The 20,837-nt window shown below is 43.8% G+C and overlaps 1 protein-coding gene across 1 annotated transcript in view; it reads left to right on the top strand.

Moving 5' to 3' along the window:
• The first annotated feature begins 1,908 nt into the window (after nucleotides 1-1,908).
• The window catches only part of hs3st4 (heparan sulfate (glucosamine) 3-O-sulfotransferase 4), a 155,409-nt gene continuing 136,480 nt past the window's right edge, over nucleotides 1,909-20,837 (top strand). Inside the window, exon 1 of the mRNA XM_060840269.1 lies at nucleotides 1,909-2,785. Within this exon, the coding sequence (XP_060696252.1) occupies nucleotides 2,280-2,785 (506 nt within the window). The 5' untranslated portion in view covers nucleotides 1,909-2,279. The remainder of the gene's footprint in view (nucleotides 2,786-20,837) is intronic.

The following is a 20,837-nucleotide window of genomic DNA, read 5'->3' as shown; positions in this document are numbered from 1 at the left end:
AGGAGGAGGTGGTGCCAGTAGGAGGGCAATGCAGGGTTGGGTTGGATGGTGGGGGGGAGGAGGTAATGACACAGACAGGAAGGGCTGCAGGAGAAATGGCAGCATGAAAGGGGACCACAGGGGATGAGTGATGGGGAAGGATGGGAATAGGGAATTGGACACTGTCATGGAAAGAGATGGAGGGGTAAAGGGAAGGGATTGTGGAAGGAGGCAGTGGGGATTGGTTGGGCTGATACATGGGTCATTGACAGAATAGCAGGAGGTGGGAAGGGCTTGAGAAAACAGAGATGGGAGACGGGATTGGAAAAAAGTGGAAGGTGAGGAGGAGGTGGGGGAGTAAGAGGGGGATGGAGGGAAGAGAATGTGAGGAGGGGTAATGTTGGGGTGAGGTTAAGAAGTGCTGAATGACGAGAGATTAAGAGGGAGATGGGACAGCTGGGAGGGAAGGACAGAGGGGGAAGGGGTGAGTGAGAGTGGAGGATAAATGGGGAGGGTATGTGAACAGGGATGGGGAGGCTTCAGGCGGAGATGGACTGGGAAATGGGAAGAAGAATACAGGAGAGACAGAGAGAGATAGAAGATGGTTATAGGGTGGGGGAGTGGAGGAGGAGGAGCATGGAGAAAGGAGATGGGAGGGCGGATGAGAAATGATAGCAGAGAAGGGGAGAAAGGAGAGTGGAGAGGGAGAGGCAGCAGGGAGGGGAGGACTGACCGGAGTGGAACTGAGGGATAGTAGGGGAGGAGGGGCAGAGGTGAGGGGGGACAGAGGGATAGTGAGGAGAGGAGGTGGGGCAGAGGTGAAGGGCTGAGGGATAGTGAGGAGGGGCAGGCTGGAGGGACTGTAGGCTGGTGGAGAGGGAGAGGAGCAGAGGGATGATAAGGACGGGGTGAGGGGAGGGACAGAGAGCAGAACCTGATGGGAGAGGCAGGGAGGAAGGACAGAGGGGAGGGTCTGAGGGATAGTGAGAAGGGGCAGAGGGAGGGTCTGAGGGAGAGTGAGGAGGGGCAGAGGGAGGGTCTGGGGGCAGAGGGAGGGTCTGGGGGCTGAGGGAGGGTCTGAGGGAGAGTGAGGAGGGGCAGAGGGTCTGAGGGATTATGAGGAGGGGCGGAGAGATAGTGAGGAGGGGCAGGGAAGTGTCTGAGGGATAGTGAGGAGGGGCAGAAAGAGGGTTTGCAGGATAGTGAGGGGGCAGAGGGAGGGTCTGAAGGATAGTGAGGAGGGGCAGAGGGATGGTCTGAGGGATGGTGAGGTGGGGCAGAGGGATGGTGAGGCAGGGCAGAGGGAGGGTCTGAAGGATAGTGAGGAGGGGCAGAGGGATGGTGAAGTGGGGCTGAGGGAGGGTCTGAGGGACAGTGAGGAGGGGCAGAGGGAGGGTTTGAAGGATAGTGAGGAGGGGCAGAGGGATGGTGAAGTGGGGCTGAGGGAGGGTCTGAGGGATAGTGAGGAGGGGCAGAGGGATGGTGAGGTGGGGCTGAGGGAGGGTCTGAGGGATAGTGAGGAGGGGCAGAGGGATGGTGAAGTGGGGCTGAGGGAGGGTCTGAGGGATAGTGAGGAGGGGCAGAGGGATGGTGAGGTGGGGCTGAGGGAGGGTCTGAGGGATAGTGAGGAGGGGCAGAGGGATGGTGAAGTGGGGCTGAGGGAGGGTCTGAGGGATAGTGAGGAGGGGCAGAGGGATGGTGAAGTGGGGCTGAGGGAGGGGTAGAGGGATGGTGAGGTGGGGCTGAGGGAGGGGTAGAGGGATGGTGAGGTGGGGCTGAAGGATAGTGAGGAGGGGCAGAGGGAGGGTCTGAGGGATGGTGAGGCGGGGCAGAGGGAGGGTTGTTTGCTGCTGGTCGGCGGCTCTGTGCTGAGTGAGCAGCTGGGAGGAGCAGGATTGACGGAGTGTGTTCCAGCAGGTACAGAGAGAGTGTCAGTGTCTCCGGGAGGGGGATCCGGAACCCCCTTCTGACACCGGGCTGTGTCCTGTCTGGAAGCGGTGTGCGCGGAGCTGAGACAGACGGCGGTCTGGGAGAGAAGGGGACGCTGTTACCCGGAATAAGGAGCCCGAGGCTGGGAAGGAGAGAGAGAGAGAGAGGCAGTCCGATTCCCGAATGGCCACCTGCTTTGGGGAAGAGCTGCTGCTGGCGGAGTGGAGGGTGGTTTGCAGTAAGATAGGATAAATCCGAGAATCATTTCGCTGCTCGGGATTAGATGGGGACAGTTCATTGTAAAGGTTCATGCAACATTCGGAGTGAGAAGATGTCTCTGCACTGTCCTTTGAACAGCACTGCTGTGAGAAATGGCTTTCTGCTCCAGCCCCACAGTCCATTCCTATAAACTCTCCCAGCGGCTGCTGTTCGGTTTCACCCTGTCTCTGTCCCTCACCTATGTCTGCTACACTTTGCTGAGTTGTTACACCTCCCTGCGGTTCCCGGTGTCCCAGGGCAGTGAGCACAAGGCGGTCAGTGTTGGACAGCCTCCCGGGGCCAGGCTGTGGCTGGGGGAGAGGAGCCCCACCTCCCAGGCGCTGGGCAGTGAGAGCCCCGCCGAGGTGGCTACCGTGCACAGCTGGCTACTGGACAGGGAAGGCCAGGAGTCCAGCACCACGGACGAGGAGCTGAGCCGCAGCAACAGCACGCCGGACTTCGGGCTGCAGCGGCTGCCTCAGGCGATCATCATCGGGGTGAAGAAGGGAGGGACCCGGGCGCTGCTGGAGGCCATCCGGGTGCACCCGGACGTCAGGGCGGTCGGTGTGGAGCCACACTTCTTCGACAGGCACTACGACCGGGGTCTGGAATGGTACAGGTAAGCTCCCACTCCTCCTCCATGAGTCCTGCACCACCACCTCCTCACCTTCACATCCACATCTCCTGGCTCTCTCTGTGCACTTCAGTCTAGAGCTCCATTTCCATGCACTCACACACATACACACCCTCCACACTCCTGTGGGGACTTCTACCCCCTTGTGTTTTTTAAGCTTCTAGTGCCTGTCCAGGGGAAAGTGTCACCCTTTACTTTTTTGAAGGGATGGGTGAATGTTAGCCAGGGGGCTGTTCAGAGTGGGAGCAGGGCGCTGTGAGCGTTTCCCTGGTCAGCAGAGATAGGCGCCTCCCTCTAACTGACAGCAGAGCTGGTTAGGAACAGGCTTCTGTTCTGTAACTTAACTGAAAGCCACTCCAGCACAAGCCCGTACTCCATTCAGGGGTCCCCAAAAGACCCATTCAAATGGGTGGCTCTCCGGTAAAAGAGACGGGACCTCCGAAATGCTGCCTACATTTATAAAGGCTGTCGTGTCCTCATTGCTAGGGGAGCACCTATTCTCACCCCCACCCCCTCTACTCCCACCCAGCTGGGTCTGGGTTCCGAGCGGGAACTCGGGGGCAAAGTTACAAGACTGGAGATCGAAGGGCAAGCCCGGAGGTGACCACGGGAGATGGCAGCATCAGTGTTTGCATCTGAACGAAATGGCTGTGAATGTTCACATCCACCTTTTTTTCAGTTCCCTTTCCAAGTGCATTATGTACAGAGGGATTGCAATGGGGGAAAAGAAGAGTCCGTTTATTTTGCCTGGTTGGGGAATGGGAGGTGGGGGTGAGGTGGGACATTTGGTGTGGGTGCGCTTGTTAACAATATATTCACTCCAGGTATCACATGGGGTCAGACTAATGAAGCCGCGTTTGTTCTCCTTGGGACAGCTCATAATGAAAGCTTTGGCAGGAATGTCTACAATTAGGAAGAGTTTACAGTGACGGGAGGAACAGTAACTGGAGGACACCGATTTCCCATCATTCGTAAAAAACCAGTGGGAAAATCTGAAGCTGGAGTTTTGCAAGGCGGCAAATGGTTGAGCTCAGGGTGAAAGGGTATAAGCAAAAGCAGTGGTAACTTTCAAAAAGAAATCAAATAAATATTTGAAAGCAAGATTTGGCGGGTTATGCAGAAAGGGCAGGGCAATGGGATAGTGTTTGCACAGGGGGTTATAAGCTTCATTCTGCACAATCTTAAGATCTCAGCTGCCCTCCCACTGTGCTTGTGTTATCGTACAGCTGTACCCTGACCAATGAGGATGCGTTGGGTTTCCCTGTCTCTGCCCGTGTGTAGGACCTGTTCTAACAAACCCTCCGAGTGCTGGGATGAAGTCATACCCACCATCCACATGGCGAGCTCACAGCTTCCACCTTGAGTCTCGCCAAACCCATTTCCGTGACCACTCTCCGAGCCAGAGACTCGGCTGGGATGAAATCCAGCTGTCTGTGCTCCAAGATTGTTCATGACTTACTGCAGTCAGGGGAGATAAACAGCAGGAATGAGATAAATAGAGTAAAACACAGAGTAAGGGAAAAGGGACGACGCTGTGCCTGAGGTTGGAGCGAATGGGAGAGAGAGATTGTCAAATTGCCATCCTCTTTTTGATCAGTTTTGCTGCCTTACATTCTCCCCCAGCACTATAACCTCATTGAAGCCTACAGCTGTCTGAGCACATTGCATTCCCCCAAACTTGCTCTTTCCCGCCCTCCATGTTCACCCAACCATTGTGCCTTCAGCTGTTGAGGCTGAAGTTCTGGATATCCAGCCAACCCTCACCCACACACAAAAACAATCCTGCTTCCCTCCACTACTATAAAATGATGTTTGAAACCTATCCCGTTGACCAGGGTTTTAATCGCTTGTCTTGTTCGTTCTTTGCGTTGTTCAGCATCAGGTTTTGTTTCATGAACGTCTTAGGAGAACTTACCGCATTACTGGTGCTACGTAAATGCAATTGTGATTGTACCAAATGCTGAGTTACTTTGAGGGGACCAGTCCCACTTCCCTGACTGTATGGGTAACTAGTATTCTCCCTAAGCCTTTGAGTAGGCAGTTTGTATCTTCCTGACTTCTAAACTGTGATCTAATCCACATGCCCAGAAAAACAAGCCGTCAGGGACATCAGTCCCAGCTTCTGGTTTGAGGTAGATCATCATGAAAAAAAACAAGATTATTGGCTATGAAGTATGTTGCTATATTTTTCTTTTGTTGTTGGGAACTCCAGAGTAGACAGTAACACAGAAGTATCACAGGATTTAGACATGGTTTTTAAAAAAATGCAGCTTGTTGTCATGACAACTTGGACCTGTTTGCCAGGTCATTGCAAGCTATGGTTCAAGAGAAGCATATCACAAAAATGGAACTTTTCTAGAAATAATTCACCGCTTATTCTGTCTGTCACGCTTCTTTCACATGTTGTGGTTGATAGCTGTAAGTGTAAATTTTTGGAAGACTAAGGAAAACTGAAAATATTTGGTCTTGGCTGGTACAGTGAGGTGATGCTGTAAAGGCAAGTGAGGAGAGCTAAGCTGCTGTGACTCTCTCCCATTTCCTACCTAGACCCAAGAGTTGGTTCCAACTGCAGTGCCCTATTTCCTTCGCCAAGGCCAATCAGACTGAACTTGCCAGCCAATCAGCACCCACTTCTGCAATATAAATTAGCATGAACTTTGACATTCTTACATTTGTTCTGATGTGCAAGACAAAATGATTTGGTAAAGTGTCTCCCTGTTCAAGTATTTATATTCCATTATTTGTTTCTCCCAGTTGAGCTAATTAAATAATGTGAGGAAGTTTTTTTTAGATTAGATTACTTACAGTGTAGAAACAGGCCCCTCGGCCCAACAAGTCCACACCAACCAACCCACCCAGACCCATTCCCCTACATTTACCCAGCAAATCCTTCAAGTCTCAAAAGAGAAAGGGCTAATTTTATTGTAGCTGAAAAACATTAAGCCAAGAATCAAAGTCTAGTAGAGCAGGACATAGCCAAGGTGAAGATCAAAGTCTTTGTTTAAACACTTGGACTAAACCTCCTTAGCTTTCTTCAATCAGGTGGGGATAGATCATTGTCTCAAGTTTCTGCACAAGACTATAATTGACCATTTCTGATATCAGTCTATGTTGCACACTTTCTAAGGCTTTACATTTCCTGTAGTCTTCCAGCATCAAACTTGGCAACTGTAATTGCTGAAAATTGTACATGCAAACAGAAAATGTAGAACGGGTTAAATATGATGGGTTACAACATATCACAGGAACCTCAGCTCGTTCAGGCTGATACTGTATCATCGTCTTTCTGCTATCCTGCTTCCTTGTCTTTCTCATTTCTCACTTTCCACATGGTCTTCACAGTCAGCATTAGAGATGGGGGAATTTGTATATGTAATTTTCTTCTGCAGTTTGGGGCTCTGAGTGTACAGAGGTGTAGAAGCACTTTATTATTGCACCTTGCACAAGAGTTGAAATGGAGGAATGCCACTATTGTTATAGTTGCTGTGATAGCTACACTAATGTAGTCTGACAGTGTTCTTGGGAGAGGCTGTGGAAAAAGTACCAGCCTGGTCCATTTAGCAGAGGACAAGGGTGTGGAGGCAGCAGAGTTGTTTGATTAGACTCCCTACAGTATGGAAACGGGCCCTTCAGTCCAACAAGTCCACCCCCAACCCTCCATTTACCCCTGACTAATGCATCTAACACTCTGGGAAATTGACCATGGTCAATTCACCTGACTTGCACATCTTTGGATTGTGGGAGGAAACCCACGCATACGTTGGGAGAATGTGCAAACTCCACACAGACAGTGACCCGAGCCTACAATCGAACTGGGTCCCTGGCGCTGTGAGGCAGCAGGCCACCATGATCCCAAACTCAAGATTTGAAAACTTGAAGGAACCAGGGATGACTGATGAAGGGAACGAATGCCACAGCTTGTAGGTCCGACAACATAATACATTGGAGTGAGAGTTTCCAGAATACCTGAAGTTGAGGTAGAACACGAGAGGGAGATCCAGAGGAGTAAGAACAGTACATGCTGGAAATACTCTTCTGTGGGAACAGAAAACAAAAATCACACTTCAGCATTGTGATGTTAACACTGTTTCTCTGTCCACAGAAACTGCTTGGGCATTTCCAGCATTTTCTGTTCCCGTTTTGAATTTCCAGAGTCTCTTATGCTTATATATAAATTCCAGAAGAGAACTGACCACAAATGTGTTGATGAGCAAAGGGAGACAAGAAAGGTTACTGAGAATGTCATGTTGCAACTTTGGCATGAGAGCTGATGCCTTATCAGGTAGCAAGCTGCTCTTCAGTTTCTGTTCTAATATTATATTCCTGTTCCTGCAGTGTTTTATTGAATTCAACCCAAAATGCATAGAGCTTTGAGGAATCACCTTACATTCACTTAACTAAAGGTGGCATTCATGTATTGCAGAGCTTGCTGCCTCTATGCACTTCCTATTACGTGCTTCACTCCCCATACTCAACAATCACACAGTAATCCAGCAGTTTAGTCATTTGAATTCAAGAGATCAAACTACCGTGAATCACTGCTAACGTACATATACTCAGAGTAAACTCATACCAACACTCTGGGTCACAATTAAAGGGTGTGGGGAGTGAATCGTATTAATTTTTGACCCAGGCCCATTTTGAGTCTGCCTCCATGCTGTGTGCATGTGATTGGTGATTTGATGGTTCCGGATTTGCATGTCAAATATTTCCTGAATTATTATCAAGACGTCTAAACTGGTTTCTCAAAGTGAGGGTTATATGCGCCTCTCACTTTCCTGTACGTTGTTTAAAATTATAAGGCTCGTATCTTTACTGAAGTTAATCCAGTTCCAACAAACCACCATTTAACAATTCCTCTGCCCAGTGCCATGTTATTTACTGTCTGCAGTTCTACAATGAGAATCCAGCTGTTGTCACACAATTGCTCAGTAACTTCATCCTACCCTAAGCACCTTGTGCTAATGACTGTATCACTCATGAAATTTAGTAAGCATTCCTTACTCGGTACTCATTATACCATGGGAAGAGATTCTAATTTGCTGTTATTTGGTAAATAAAGCACACAAGCCTGAGAATTGGCAAGTTTGTTTTTGTACTTGCATTGAAATAGAATTGTTAATGTGAGCCCATGTGAGGGCTTGTGGATCCCACTGTAATGTCTGACTGCTGTCAAATTATGCTGTGTTCTCCTCTAAATTGCTGTCTCCCTGGTATACTGTAGTCATTTCCCATATTGTATGAATGTGCTTTAACATTCTTGCTAATTGACCATCTCCAGCTGTCGGTGGTGAGCTTATTGAATGCTGGCCTTTCGGCTCAAGCCCAAGTTTGTGCAAACAAATGAAAGTCTTCTCCATCTGCTTGGACTGAGGATTTCGTCAAATGAATTCGTGTTATGTTCACCCCAGAGTTCCAAATATTCTGCCAACTGGCACTAAATTGTCACTTTCAATCCATAGAAACTGCAAGATGACTGGTGTGGGAAATGGAGAATGGGACTCTTCATGAGGTTTTGTCAGCACCTCCTACTGGTGAGAAGCAAGTGTGACATGACCAATCAATCAGAGCGTTAAAATGTATCTGCAGTGCTCTCTGATCAAATGTAGATCATTCTCTTGCACCCTTCCCCCTTGTTCAATGCCAGATTCAAAGAAAAATATAACACATGTAGCGGAGATAGATTATGGTGTGAAAAATCACTGAAACCTCACATAGCATAACACTCGAAGCCTGATTAAACATTTGCCTCATGCCAGATAACACCAACTGGTACAGCCAAAGCTTTTGGCACCTTGAAGCCTTCAACCTGTTCTAATTTAAGTCAGTTAAGCAGCAGGCTTGGCGATGCATTTAACCCATAACAGTCCAGAAGTGAAACTGTGTTTCCTACACTCACATAATAAATGCTTTTCTAGAATTCATCAGGGCAAATACTCTCGGGGTTTGGGAATGACAATCCTCTTATTTCAAGCTCTCAGAATCAACATCAAAAGATAGGGTGTAGAATGATTAAAGGCAGAATAATGCTTTCTCTATGCTGGCTCAATATTAATTCTCAATGCAAGTACAACATTTGATAGATAAATAGTAATACTCCCTCAACACAATCCACTCAAATGCTTCCGGGGGTACAGCACAGGTTAGATACAGAATAAAGATCCTCTACCATGTCCCATTAAACATTAACCATATTTATTGATTGATTAATTTGTTAACTAGAAATGGTAGGTCAGGTGGTGTCAAACTGGAGCGAATGGTTATTTCTGCAGACCGCAGTAATTCCAGACAATTGCATCAACAATGAAGTTCTAGAGACTGAGGAACTTTGTCTCAGTGTTGAGCTGGAGTCTGAACTGCAGACATTTAGAAATTCAAGGAAGGAGAGACTTATGGAGATGTTATTCCGTGAAGTAGCAGAACCCCTTCAGTTAGTCAAATATTAGCATTGGTCAGTGACAAGGGAATATGAGTTCTAGTCAGGCTGTTGCATCCTCCCTCCAGAAGCCGTGTAATTATAGAACCAGGCTGCTCAGTGGTGGGAAAGAGTTTAGAAAAGAATTATTCAGGGGAATGGAAGTAACAGTCAGTTATGCAAATGTGGGTTAATTAATGAAAGCTAGCGTGGATTCATTAAGGATAAACTGTATTTAACCCTAACTTGTAATTGAGCTTGTTTTTTTGTGAGAAATTGAGGGTTGGTGAAAGTAATGAGATTGTTTGGACATGTATACTTCCAGAAGACATACACTAAATGCAATGTATCTGTAAGTGAGATTAGAAGGTGTGAATTGGCTGTGTATAAGTATACAGAACAGTGGTGTATGGTTGTTCTTTTGGACTGGAGTAAGGTAGTTACAGAACAACCTCTATCTGAACGAGCGAGGCAGGGAGTATTTTGTTCAGATAACTGTTCGGATAACGTTTTTATGGGACCTTGAGATCTTGTTCGGATAATCCGAAATTCGGATAATTGATTTGTGGATAACAGAGGTTGTTCTGAAATGGGGTTGCCCGCTTAATATGTTAACAACCCAGATAAGACCGCACAAGTCAAGATTTCAAAATGTGTAGATGACCCAAAACATGGAAGTTTTGAATTGTGAGGAGGTGATTTTTAAGGGAGTGGGCAAAGGTCTGGCAGGTGGAATACATTGTTAATAAATGTGAAGTCATCCATTTTGATAGGAGTAACAGTAAAAAGGACTATTACTTGAATGGTATTAAGTTACAGCATGCTTCTGTGCAGAGATGTCCGAGTGTCCTTGTGCATGAATCATGGAAGGTTGGTCTGTAGGTACAACAGTTAATTAGGAAGGCAAAAGAAATTTTGCCCTTCATTGCTAAAGGGATTGAGTTTGAAAGCAGGGAGGTTATGTTACAACTGTACAGGGTGCTAGTGAGGTCACACCTGGAGTACTGCATGCAGTTTTGAGAAAGGATATATTGGCACTAGAGGGGCTGCAGAGGTGGTTCATCACGTTGATTCCGGAGTTGAGCGGGTTGGCTTATGAGGAGAGACTGAGTAGACTGGGATTATATTCATTGGAATTCAGAAGGATGAGGGGGAATCTTATAGAAACATGTAAAATTATAAAGGGAATAGATGAAGGTAGACGTAGAGAAGATGTTTCCACTAGGACAAGAGGGCATAGCCTCAAAATTAGGGGGAGCATGTTTAGGACTGAATTGAAATGGAACAACTTCACCCAGAGGGTTGTGAATCTATGGAATAGCAGTTGACGCTACTTTAGTGAACTTATTTAAAGCTAAGTTTGGTATTTTTTGAACAGTAAAGGAATTAAGGGTTATGGTGAGAGGACTAGTGGAGCTGAGTCTGTGAAGAGGTCAGCCATGATCTTAGTGAATGGTGGAGCAGGAATGAAGGGCCAGGTGGCCCACTCCTTCTAGTTCTTATGTTCTCATGGTTCATAAACCTCGAGGACAGAGACAGGATGCTGGAAAAGGTGGACAAGTGGCAGATGAAGTTTGCTGCAGAGAAGTTTGATGTGATTCATTTCGTTGGAAGAATTAAAGCCATATAAATTAAGGATATGAGAGCAAGAGTGGGCCATTTGGCTGATTTTTGCTTGTGGTCTCAACTCCACTTTCCTGCCCCCCTCTTGCAGACATACACACTCACACGTACAATAACTCTTGACTCCCCTGTTGATCAAAAGTCTGTTACTCTACTTTGAATAAATTCAGCTCGCCAGCTTCCATTGCTTGCTGGGAAAGAGAATTCCACATAGCGATGACCCTCTGAGAGAAACATCTTCTTTTCATCCCCACCTGAAGATGAAGGCTTCTTATTCTTGGTGTTTCCACAATTCCACTATCCCTCACACCAAGAAACATCCTTCTGGTATCCATCCTATCAAGTCCCCTCAGAATTTAATGTTTGAATAAAATAACTTCTCCGTCTTCCAAATGTCTACAAATATAGGCCCAGTTTGTTATTCATTATAAAATAAATCTTTCATCTTGGCAATGTGTTGATTGTATCTTCTTTAATTCTGGACCAGTGGTGCTGGAAGAGCACAGCAGTTCAGGCAGCATCCGAGGAGCAGTAAAATCAACGTTTCGGGCAAAAGCCCTTCATCAGGAATAAAGGTAGTGAGCCTGAAGCATCCTCCTCTAGCTTATCTCTCCACGCTTCAGGCTCACTGCCTTTATTCCTGATGAAGGGCTTTTGCCCGAAATGTCGATTTTACTGCTCCTCGGATGCTGCCTGAACTGCTGTGCTCTTCCAGCATCTGCAGTCATTGTTTTTACCTTGTATCTTCTTTATAAACTGCTTCTAATGGAGATAGCCATGTTTTTTCAAATAAAACAGGGCTGAAATAGGAAGACAAAACAGTACACAGGATGCCAGATGTGTTCTCCTCAAAGCCTTGTCCAGCTTTCTACTTTGGTATTTTATTCCTCTTACAATAAGTAGCAACATTTCATTCCACTCTTTAGTCACCTGCCAATCTCTAACTTATTATGCTTAATTTCCTCAGACTCCTGGATCCCTCTGCACCATCAAGTTCTATAATCTAATAGAATCCCAGTAGTGTTGAAATGGACAATTCAGTCCAACTTTCCAAAGAGCATCCCACCCAGACGCACCTTTCTACTCTATCCCTGCAACCCCAAGGCTAATCCACAAAACCTACACATCCCCAGACACCCAGGGCAATTTAGCATGGCCAATCCACCTAACCTACCCATCATTGGACTGTAGGAGGAAACCCACACAGACATGGGGAGAACAGGCAAACTCCACACAAATTTTACCCAAAGCTGGGATTGAACCTGGATCCCTGGCACTGTGAAGTAGCAATGCTAGCCACTGTGCAGCCCTGTATGCAATTCTGGCCACCCAATTATAGGAAAGATATTATTAAACTGGAGAGGGTTCAGAAAAGATTTGCCAAGAGGTTGCCAGGAATAGTGGGTTTGAGTTAGAAAGATAGACTGGAAAGGCTGGGACCTTTTTCACTGGAGCGTAGGAGGTTGAGGGCTGACCTTATTGAGGTTTATAAAATCATGAGGGCAAAGATAAGGTGAATGAAAAATGTCTTTTTCCTAGGATGGGGGAATTCAAAACTAGGAAGTATATTTTTAAGGAGAGGGAGAAAGATTTTAAAAAGGGGCAACTTTTTTTATAGAGTGGATTGTACGTGGAATGATCTACCAGGAGAAATGGTGGATGTATGTACAGTTACAACATATAAAAAGGATATTTGGAGAAGTTTGTGAATAGGAAAGGTTTGGAAGGATATCTGCCAAATACAGGAAGGTGGAACGAGCTGAGCTCGGGAACATGATTGGGGTGGACAAGTTAGACCGAAGGACCTGTTTCCATGCTGTCTGGCTATACCAGTCTCTATTGTCATGGACAGGAGGAGAAATAAATTATCTTTATTGTTTTCCTCTTCTGTCTGTAACAGAGTTAAATTTTAATTATATTTTCATTTTCTTTTCTTTCCCTTGCAAAATAAGGTGTATTATGTTCCCCATTTTCCAGCAAATATTCTCCATTCATAAAATTCAGTTATTAAATCTCTTCTCACCTTAATGTGCCCAAGTCTTAAAATCCCCCATCCGAGGGCAAAGGCAGCTAACCTTAACTATCTATACTTCCCATTATTTTAGAAACTTCTGTAAGGATACCTCTCTATCTCCTTTGCTCCAGTGGGGGGGAAAGAAAAATCCCAGTCTATCCAGCCTTTCTTTATAACTCAAACCTTTATATCCAATAACATTCTGGTAAATCTCTTCTGAAACCTCTAGCTTAACAACATCCTTCCTATAACTGGGTGACTTGAACTGGACACCGTACTCCAGAAGTGGCCTCACCAAGGCCCTGTACAACCTCAACATGACACCCCAACTCCTGTACTCAAAGGGCCAAGTAATGACGCCAAGGGTGCCAAATGCCTTTTGAACCACTGTGTGTGAAGCAAACTTGAAAGAATTATGTGCCTGCACCCCTAAGAAAATAAGTCACAATTATGAATTACATTTTTAAAAATAGGCATGAAATACAAGTTGCTGTTAAATGGCGATCCTTTTGGTTGTCTGGTCACAGACGTCCCTTTTACAGGAGATCAGATGCAGTTGAATTTTACACTAATTACAAACTGGAAGTTAGTTCACTTTGCCGACCTACTAGAAGATTCTTTCCGGAATACAAAATTTTGAGAGATTGAGGTCAGTATTAGTTAAGCATAGATCTGCTTTGCTCATTTCTCTTCTAGTTTAAAAAGCAGACCAGCAAATAAGTCACAGCTGCATAATTAAAACTATTTTCAGACAACCAGTTTCAGTCACATGGCTGAGGTTCTTGTTTGAGGCATTCACACCATTCACACCATCTCCAACATAATGAGTTTCCTTTCCTAGCACTGCATGGTAGGTGGGGGCAACCCATTGCCTGTAACTGTAATTTGTTAGCTTGCCTGGACAGTCCATGCAATACCAGGAATGTGACATTCTAGGAGGATGGTGTCAGCTTTTGTCCCCTGGTTACTGCTGATCAGAACTTTATAGAAACTGGGTAATGAGCATCATGAAGTCAGTGAAAGTCATGGCATCAGTCCAACAAAGAAATATAGGTTTGTTTTTTAAAAAAGTTACTGTTGGTATTAACCTACTTAAATAGTTGTTGCTTTTCTATTCCTATAATGAAAGTAATCAAGTTTGCACTTTCCTACATTATATGCCATCTGCCAGTTTTTGTCCATTTAGCCAATCTATATTCCTTTGAAGACAGTGTCCTCTTGAACTAATTTTCCTACTCATTTAGCTACTATACATTCAATCATTTCATTCAAGTCACTGATATAATTTGTCAATAGTTGAAGCCCTGGTATGGATTCCTGTCTCACTCTACTAGTTACAGCTTGTCTACCAAAAACATTAATCCCTACTCTCTGCATCCTATCAACTAACCAGTTCTTTATCCATGCTGACATATTATCTCTGTACCCTCTGCTGTTATCTTACGCAGTCACTTTTGGCTGCAAATTGACCCAGGTATATTGATGTACAAATCACGAGAGGTGGTCCAATAGGTTTCAGAGTGGTTTATAAAGTAGTATCTTGGACTTTATAAATAGGGGAAGAGAGTACAAGGGATGAAACTCGGTTCAAACCTATTGAACACACTTGTTTGGCCTCGAAACCACAGAGAGAGCACAAAAAAGCTTTGCAAGAATAGTTGAAAGGATGAGGAACTTCAGTAATGTAGATAGAGTAGAGAAGTTGGTGCTATTGTCCTTTGAGAAGATGAGGACAAACTCTGCAGCAGAGTAGATAGGGAGAAACTATTCCAGCTGGTGTATGAATTGTGATTAAGGACACTGATTTGAAATGATTGTTTCATGTTAACTTTTGCCAAAAAAAACACACCTTGTATTAAGTGAGTAATTAGGATTGGAATAGATTGAGAACCCAGATTAAAAACATGATTATTAAAAGAAATTTGTAGAGTTATCTGGAGGAATAAATTGTAGGGGAAAAGGCAGGGGTGTGGGACTGGATGAGTTGTTTTGGCTTGGTGCCACCTCGGAAAAGAGGAATGGGATTCGGAAAAACTGATGGAGAAGTTTTTTGTGTCTCAGTTTGAACAGGTTAAGGTACTTGTTGCAAGATGAATGGGGGAAATTGTCGACGGTATATAGTGCAGGAGCCTATCAAGTGGGCAGAATGAAATGGTATGTGTTAGTCAAGGGGACCAGTAAAGTCAGGAGAATAGTTGCTATCTCCTGTCAATGATGAGAAGTTCTGACGGTTGTGTTGTCTGGTGCCAGGGTTAAAGCCATGTCCCCAAGTCTGGAGAGAAATTTGCATTGGGTTGGACCCAGTCCCCAAAGGAATTGGCAAAATAGTCAGAATGTAGAGTTTCGGGGTTCACAATCAAAATTAAAAGGAGGACCTGAAAAATAATCTCTAGTATATTGACCTTGAGCACATGTCAGCTCGCTAAGGGACAAACGGGTTAGAATGTTAAATGCAGAGCTGATGGAGTAGTATGGGAGACAGAGTTTCCCTTAATGGCCTTTTGACACCTACACTAAGGAAAGTGATTGGCTTGTTTGTGTAGGCTCAGATTAAAATTGGCAGGCACTGGCATTGTAGCCAATTGAATAAGTAGCGCAGTAGATAATGTTTTTAAACAATTTTGGGGGAAATGAGGGATTTGGAAGAATTCAAGAAAGGGTACATCTAAGCACACTAAGGGAAATGTCAGGGCAATGAAGGAAAGCAATGTGAGAATAATTAGTGTGGGTCAAAATGGACAGTGAGAGCTGGCATTTTCATTACTAAGCTAATGTCAGGGAATTTTAAAAGGAAAATCTACATCAAAGCTAAATGTTCTGGATTGCACAAAGTATTCACAATAAATTGGATTCATTAAAGCACAGATAGAAATTAATGTGTTTAATTCAATACTTGACTCCATTGTCCTTGCAAATGACTGTTCACTCGCCCAGTACTTAGGCCTCAGCTATTTACAACCTATACAATCCAGAATGATGATAGAGGTAAGTGGGGAAAGTAAGTGGTGAGGAGAATGTACAAACTTTGTTGGAGGTATATAGACAGACAGTTCAGGTGAGCAAGTATGTTGCATATGGACTGCAATGTTGCAACGAGTTAACATTAAAATAGCTTAATGTTTTTTTTTGAATGGTGAGAGATTTGGTAATGTTTGTATTTGGAGGAGTGATGTAAATGCCCTTGTGCATGAATCACAAAGTTAATCTGCAGGTACAGGAAGCCATTTGGTAGGCAAATAGAATGTAAACTTTTGTCCCAAAGGGATTGGAGTAGAAGGGTAAAAATAAAACTTACTACAATTGTACAGTTCAATGGTAAGCCCTCCACCTGAAATACTGTCTGCAGTTCCCCAAGAAGGAGTACATCAAAGATCTGTTTGGATAAAGGAAAGATTGAGTAGAGTAGGTTTGCGTTCCATGTAGTTGAGAAGAATGAAAGATATAATTGAAACATAACATTCTTAAAGGGCTTAGCAGGATAGATGCTAAGGATTTCTTTCCTATTAGGAGATAATGAACACTGGGATGCAGCCTCACAATCAGGGGGTAGGTATTTAAGACCGAGATGCGGAGCAACACTTTAATTCAAAGGATTGTGAATCTATGGTATTCTCCACCTCACTGAGCTGTGGATGTTCTGTCATTGAGAATGTTCAAGACAGAGGCCAACCAATGTATAGGTGTGCAGGAAGTAAGGGATATGGGGATAATTTGAGAAGGTGTGCGATTGTCTTGTTGAATAGCTGAACAGAATTGAAGGGCCTGATGGCCTATACTGAAGCTACAATTTCATATCTTATGTATTCTTACGTTTAATCCCAGAGTAGGTACACCATTGGCTAAAGACAGAATGAAGCTCTCTCTAATGTCCCGATCTGCTTTATTGTATCAGTATGACATCTTTCATAACATACCTCAAGAAATCCAGAATCCTTTTGAGCATGACTTAAAGGCAGATTTTACTAATGCAGTCTAACAAATACATTCATTAAATTCATCCTTTAGTACCAATTAGTGCAAAAATCAGGCAAATTTTATCCATGGATTGATGCCATGTGGGAATTTTAAACAGGTTGCCCGGAATCCATTTCTGATGTCACTCCAACAGGCAGTAAAGAGCAGAGACCTGCTTGCACCCCCTGTGTCTGGACTGAATTGTAGCAGGTTCTGCAGTGGGTGGTGGTGGGGGTACCAGGACAAGGTTTAAACAACTGCACCACCCACACACCTATACACTCATTTACAGTCACAGCAGGACCCAAATTGCAATAAATTGGCACAATAGATTTCATGTAGACTTTACTTTGGAATCACAAAGACATTTCACCATCATCACAAATTAGCAACTAATTGTTTTTCATAAATCTGTGTGGGTGTTTGTGAAAATTGTTCTTGCATGACTGTCTAAAATTAGTTAAGTCATATTAAGAAAAGCTTTTATCAAAACCACCCAAACTCCTTAATTAAATTCTAGTCTGTAAGTCTTTCCCAGCTATTTGTTAATGTATATATAGAAACCATCCACATCCTCAGCAATCTATAATTCACTTCCAGGTAATTCAAACAGTGCTATGCTCCCTCTGTAATGCACCAAATGGTTATTCTAGTTTGTGCTTAAGTCTGTAGAGTTATTGAACTCACTACTTTATTTAAATCATATTAAAGTGGTGTATTGTTTCAATGGAGAAAGATTGCAGAACGCTATGGTACAAAAGGGATTTGGTGTCCTGATGGTCACAGGAAGTATACATGCACAACAAGTGATTAGGAAAACAAATAAAACATTGGAGTTTATTGCAAAGAAAATGGAATATAAAATTAAGGCTAGTTTTACTATAGTATATGGCATTGGTGCTACTCCATGATATTGAACTTATAAAATGCAAGCTAGTAAATCTGTGAAAGCGGTAATATTCGAGCAATGGAGAGCTCCAAAGAGTTGCAACATTTGACATTTCAAAGTTTTAGAACATTAAATACTGCTCACGGAAAAGGGCAATGGCTTGTTACAAGATTATCAAGTAGATCACTCAGTTTGGTTCAAGGATTACGGTGCAGTCACTTTAGTCAGCTGGAATCAGGGGTGATGTTTGCTACCTTAAGGCTGCATGTCAGTTAGGTATTTAGGTGCAGAGCCTCCATCCCTGCTGTGGCTAGCCATTATGATGCCAGAAGAGTACAGGGAGCCAGGTGGAGTAGGGGTCGAGGGCTCTGAGAAAGGTTTGGGAGCTGTAAAGACTTGGAAGAAGCCATGTGACATTAATAGTTCAATGTAGCTGATAGCAAAGGTGAAGGAAACCCACAAGCAACTGAGTAAGAATAGAGTTTAGCGAAATGAAGTGGCAGTAGCAGCTGGGTGAAACTAGCTGTCTGTGAAAAGATGTACAGTGAGTAGCTGCTGTGAGGGGGAGTGATCCTCTTGGGCAGTATAAAGCCAAGCTGTGCTCAGTCACATGTAAGTTAATCAGTGTGTGGTGGCTGACTTTAGAAAATGCACAGGGTCATTAGGTGAGGACTCTGTGGCGCTTGGAAAAATAGTTATTTACTGGTTTTTCTCAGTTACATTAAATTAGTAAAATGTCAAGTTGAAACAGGCCCAAGAAAATAAATTAGTTTTCATCCTTCAAGTGAACAATATCCCTCACTTAGTCACTCTGTTCTGATATTGCCTCACTGTATTTTTCTTCTTTACCCTATTTAATCTAATCTAGAATACAGACAGCTTTACTTTGGTCTCTAATGTTGTGAATGTTTGCCAAATAGACCACCAAGTTAACAATAGCCATCGTGTACACAAACACCCCAACACATCAGTGAAATGTAGACTGTGTATCAGCCACACGTAAAAGTGCTGGAGAGATTTCACCAGCCATTCCTTTGCCACATTCTCTGGATTCAACGGGAAGGCTGTCAGTTCCACAGGCAGCCAGACCAAAAAAATCCCACAAGATCAATCACAGTGGGTGTGACATGGCTAAAATGTATTTCCCAACCTTGGTTTGCTCATCTCTCAAAAGGCCAGCATTTCTGGGAGGTCTAAGAAAGTGCTATAAAGACATCCTGAGGCAATATTGACATTAGTGACTGGAGAAGCTTGCCACCAATCACTGAAAATCATTAAACAGCTTACTGCTTTCAGTCCAAACGCCTTAATGATCAAATAGAGCAGCAACAAGGAAGGAAAGAAAGTAGAACAAGTCCTGCATTTTTGATCCACTACCTCCTGGTACATCCTGCCCTGCCCATATAACCTTTGGGTTGAGAATTGGCTTGTTTCGTCGTATAACGATCCACTGCAGACACCCACAGTCCTGAGTAGACATCCCTCTCCAATCATGGGGTAACTGATGACTGTGATCAGTTCCGTAGTGAAAGCTTCAGGATGTTTGCCCTGCTTTTGGGTCTAAATCATTGTCATTTTAATCTTCTCATGTGGTCCTTTGATCACTCCCCCTCAACTATTGGAAAGAGACGGTTTCTGTGTAAGAAGGAAAGGTAAATACAGTGAGGGCTAGAAATTGGAAGTAAAAAGAGGAAATGTTGGCAACACTGTACCGATGTGGCAGCATTTGTAGAAGAAGAACAGGAGTTAATATTTTGTGTTTGTGATCTTTCATCAGGATATTGACATCATGTAATCAGCATGGTCCTAATAAGTCACCCTCTTGTTAAACTCACTCTTTGTGCTTCCTAATTGAAACTTGCATCCTACCGAATTGCCTGTGCAGAGCAGATGTTGGGAAGATGCTTCCATTGGTATGGGAGACCAGGATCCAAGGCCTTAGAGTAAAGGGAAGACCCTTTAGAACGGAGATAGGGGGAAATGACCTCAGCCAGAGAGTGGTGATTCTATGGAATTCATTGCCACAGAAGGCTGTGGAGGCCAGGTCAGTGAGTACAGTATATTTAAGATGGAGATAGATTCTTGATTGATAAGGGGATCAAGGGTTTCAGGAAGAAAGCAGAAGAATTGAGTTGAGAAACTTATCAGCCATGATCGAATGGTGGAGCAGACTCAGTGGGCTGAATGGCTTAACTTCTGCTGATATATCTCATGGTCTCAAATCCAGGAAGCAGAAATGATGGTGGGGAAAACAAATGAAAAATTATGGGAATCATTATTTGAGCTGCAAATAGTGGGACTCATCCAGAAAAGAAATTGAAGACACAGGATTAATCTCAAAAGCTGCAAAAAGTGGGAACCATTTAGTAAAACTGTAATTTAAGTCCCAATCATTTATCAAACTGCAAACAGTGGAAATCATTCAATAAAAGTATTAAAGAAAGAGAAATCATTTATTAAGCCCATGAACAGTGGGATTCATTGAGTGAAACCACAAAGATGTTAAGTCTCATCCATTTTAGCTGTTAAAAGTGTGAATCCTTTACTTTAGCTGAGAGAAGGCAGTAATCCTCCTTCTAGCCACAGAACATACGAAAATCCTCAAATAGCAGCACAGAGTGGCAACACTAGTACTGCAAAATAAAAACCATTTAAGCAAGGGAAATAGGTAATCATGTCGTGCAGATACGGCATCAGAAATAATCTTGCCAGGGAGAAATTCAGAGATGGGGCAAATTGAACACACAATTGGACATCTTGGAGAAAGCATTTTTTAAGAGACAGTATAGCTTCTAAATTAAATACTAAATCAGTAGCTGATCAAGTAAGTATAATTTTGTACACAGTTGGGAATGTAGTTGGTGTTATAGTTCGCTCAGTTGTAAAAGAAGTGAGAGATTTTTTTTTGAACAAATACTGAAAGCCTTTCACAATTTCTTAATTCCAAAACAAATGAATTCTTCAAGAAGCAAGATTTATTAATGGAAGAAATGAGCATTCAGGAGAATTCATAGACGGTTTTGTCAATAATCTATATATAATATGCTTGTATTAGTAGAGAAATGTGACTATGGTGATTTGAAGTTGTAATTCATAATGTTGTTTTCCAAGTTATGATGAGTCTGTCAGATTTGACTGTAGA

The sequence above is a fragment of the Hemiscyllium ocellatum genome, chromosome 20 (assembly GCF_020745735.1).
Source record: "Hemiscyllium ocellatum isolate sHemOce1 chromosome 20, sHemOce1.pat.X.cur, whole genome shotgun sequence".
In the NCBI taxonomy this organism is placed as follows: domain Eukaryota; kingdom Metazoa; phylum Chordata; class Chondrichthyes; order Orectolobiformes; family Hemiscylliidae; genus Hemiscyllium; species Hemiscyllium ocellatum.
Note: the sequence above shows the minus strand (reverse complement) of the source record. Positions and strands in the feature narration are given on the sequence as shown.